Genomic DNA, 2,881 nt, shown 5'->3' on the forward strand with positions numbered 1-2,881 from the left:
TTCAGTCGCCTGTGGGCAGACACAGGGCCTGACTGTTGTCCGCTCTGCCTGGGGCCCGGGCGCCTTTAGCCTGTCTGGATCCCAGGAAGCTGCTTGTGTGTCAGAATCAACAGCCAACCGCTGCTCTCCGATATCCTCCGTACCGTGGTGACCTCACGACGACTCCGACGACGAAGACTCCATGACGACGACTCCGTACTCTGGTGAGCCCCAGGACGATAAGCCCCAGGACAACTCCGTACTATGGTGAGACCCACAACGACTCTGTACCGTGGTGACCTCACGACGACTCTGGTTTCTTTCAGGTGTTGACACTGAGAAGGAAGGCCTCGTTGGCGTCTGAAGATGGCTGCATCCAAAGAGGCCGTCCCGTCCTTGGCCGAATGTCAGTGCTTCGTCTGTATGGAAATCCTGCTGGAGCCGGTGACCCTTCCCTGCAACCACACGATCTGTTACCAGTGCTTCCAATAGATTGTCGAAAAAGCCAAACTGTGCTGTCCCTTCTGTCGCCGCCGGTTTTCCTCGTGGACTCAGTACCATACCCGAAGAAATTCTCTTCTCAATATAGACCTGTGGGAGATTATTCAGAAACACTATGCGAAGGAGTGCCAGCTTCGAGTCTGCAAGGGAAGTCATTGGTGACTGCCAGCCAGGTCGTCTGTTAAGTCAACCTGGGGAGTTGGCAAGAGAAGTCGTTGGTGACTGCCAGCCAGGTCCTGTGTTAAGCCAACCTGGGGAGTTGAGACGAGAATATGAAGAGGAGATAAGAAAGATGGAGGCTGAACGACAGGCCAGCAAGGAAGAAGAAAACAAAGCCAGTGAGGAATATATACAGAAACTCTTGGCGGAGGAGGAGGAGGAGGAGGAGGAAAAACTATGGATGGAAACGAGGAGAAGCGAGATGGAAGAACAGCTGAAAGACGACGAGGATCTGTCACTGAGGCTCAGCATCAGTAGTAACGATAACTACGAGAAAAGTCCCTTGGCTTCTCCTTCGAGTTCCAGAAAATCAGATGCAGTCACAAACAAGTCACAAAATGAAAATACAAACACACAAAAAGACGTTGGACATACTCAAAAATATTTGTCACCTAAACTGAAGTCTGGGTCAGCATGGCCAGGTGAAGAGGATAAAAGCTGCATGTCTAAGGAGAGCCCCGTGGGGCAAGACACCCACACTGAAAAAGATATGCCAGCACTTTCTCCAAAGATATGCCTAGAAACTCAAGAACAAGCTTCAGAGTCTTTGGCAGAGTCACCTGTGCTGTGGTCATGTGCCATGCGTGCAGAACAGTCCCTTCAAGGAACAGTTGAAACACTACCAACCAACCGTGATGATGAAGCTACAGTTAAGCCTTCTGGTAAAATAGAAAATGAAGAGGGCTCTGTGTCAGGTGTGACCCAGCTAGCTGGCGGTAACAGAGCTCCAGAAAGTAGAGTAGTTGGAAAAGAGATTTATGAAAGAGAAAACCAGGATTCTGTGTTTGAAGCAGTCATGGATCCATGCTCTTCTGCAAAAAGAAGCAAAGTGTTCCTCAAATTGTCAGATCCAGAAGAAAAAGAAGTGAGTTTTAAACAAAAACTGATAGATTTGGAACACAGGCTTTTTGAGAGACATAAGCAAGAAGAGCAGGACCGATTGTTTGCATTACAGCTTCAGAAAGAGTTGGACAAAGAACAGAAGACGGTCAACCGACGGAAAGGAACCCCAGATCAGTACCAGTTGCGCACATCTTCGGCACCAGACAGGCTGCTGGGTCAACAGAGGAAAAATTCCAAAGATAGGACTTCGTAAAGCCGACTAATTCAGAGCATCCAAAACCTCACGGGAGCACAGAAGGTGAATATTGGTAGCCCTTTAAAAGCACATGGAAGGATTCAGTTAATGGAAGAAAAGTGCCAAGTTCTACTAAAGATGACTGCAGTAATGTATCTAAACACACTTATTCCCTACAGTCTAGTTAATTCACAGAAAAGTGTTATCCAAATGTCTCAGAGATAAACCAAGCAAAGCATGGCTAAAGAGAATGTTCTGTAATCTAGTAAAGCTGCATTGTAAAAACTAGCTCTTCTCTATCATAAAATCTGGAGATGTGTCATTAATTTCTGCTCATCAAGCACACCTACTCTCTTAGTTAAGACGTGCTTGCAAAGGAAGAGTCTACAAACATGATTCTGCAAAAGTCCTTCAGGGTTCCTGCTTAATGGAAAAGTCTGTCAGACCCATTCTGCAGGACACAAAGATAAATGACTGACAAACTGCCAATGCAGGCAGATGGTTTAAAATTTCCTGTTTCACTGAGAAGTCTGCCAGACACACTATGGCCTATGGGCTGAAGACTGATGCCCCAACATTACAGAAGAACGTTGGGTGACTGTATAGGCAGCGAGATGTCTCTGTCAATTCTGAGGTCTTTGATGGAGTTTAACATAGTTATGGTTATAGTTTTCCTTAGTTATGATAAAAGATAAGTTACATATAAAACTTTAGACTCAAAAAGATAGAAGATAGAATATTGTCTTTAAATTGTGCCAAATGATAATGGACTATTGTTAACTATAGTTCTTGCTTGATAACTGTTTTGTTATATATAATTTTATTATGTTACCGTTAAAACCCTTCATTTTACTTAGACAGAAAAGATGAGCTGATGGGGTATGTCCTTCTATATATATGTTTCTCTTATTGGTTGATGAATAAAACACTGTTTGGCCAATAGCCAGTAGAGGCAGGAAGATAGGCAGGACTAGAAGAGGAGGAGAATTCTGGGAAAGGTGGGCAGAGAGGGTGTGCAAAGAGATGCCATGTAGAGACAGGGAAGTTAGGACATGCCAGGTGCTCTCTGGTAAGATAAGGCCATGGAGAAATACATAGATTAGT

General features: G+C 45.1%; 1 protein-coding gene across 1 annotated transcript; it reads left to right on the forward strand.

Annotated features, from left to right (window-relative positions):
• The first annotated feature begins 295 nt into the window (after positions 1–295).
• Positions 296–2,257, forward strand: LOC121139943 (E3 ubiquitin-protein ligase RNF168-like). Its single transcript, XM_040744003.1, has one exon. The coding sequence runs from the start codon at positions 596–598 to the stop codon at positions 1,793–1,795; it is 1,200 nt and encodes a 399-aa protein (XP_040599937.1). The 5' UTR covers positions 296–595; the 3' UTR covers positions 1,796–2,257.
• Positions 2,258–2,881: the final 624 nt, after the last annotated feature.

Source organism: Mesocricetus auratus, unplaced genomic scaffold (genome assembly GCF_017639785.1).
Source record: "Mesocricetus auratus isolate SY011 unplaced genomic scaffold, BCM_Maur_2.0 Super-Scaffold_100003, whole genome shotgun sequence".
NCBI lineage: Eukaryota > Metazoa > Chordata > Mammalia > Rodentia > Cricetidae > Mesocricetus > Mesocricetus auratus.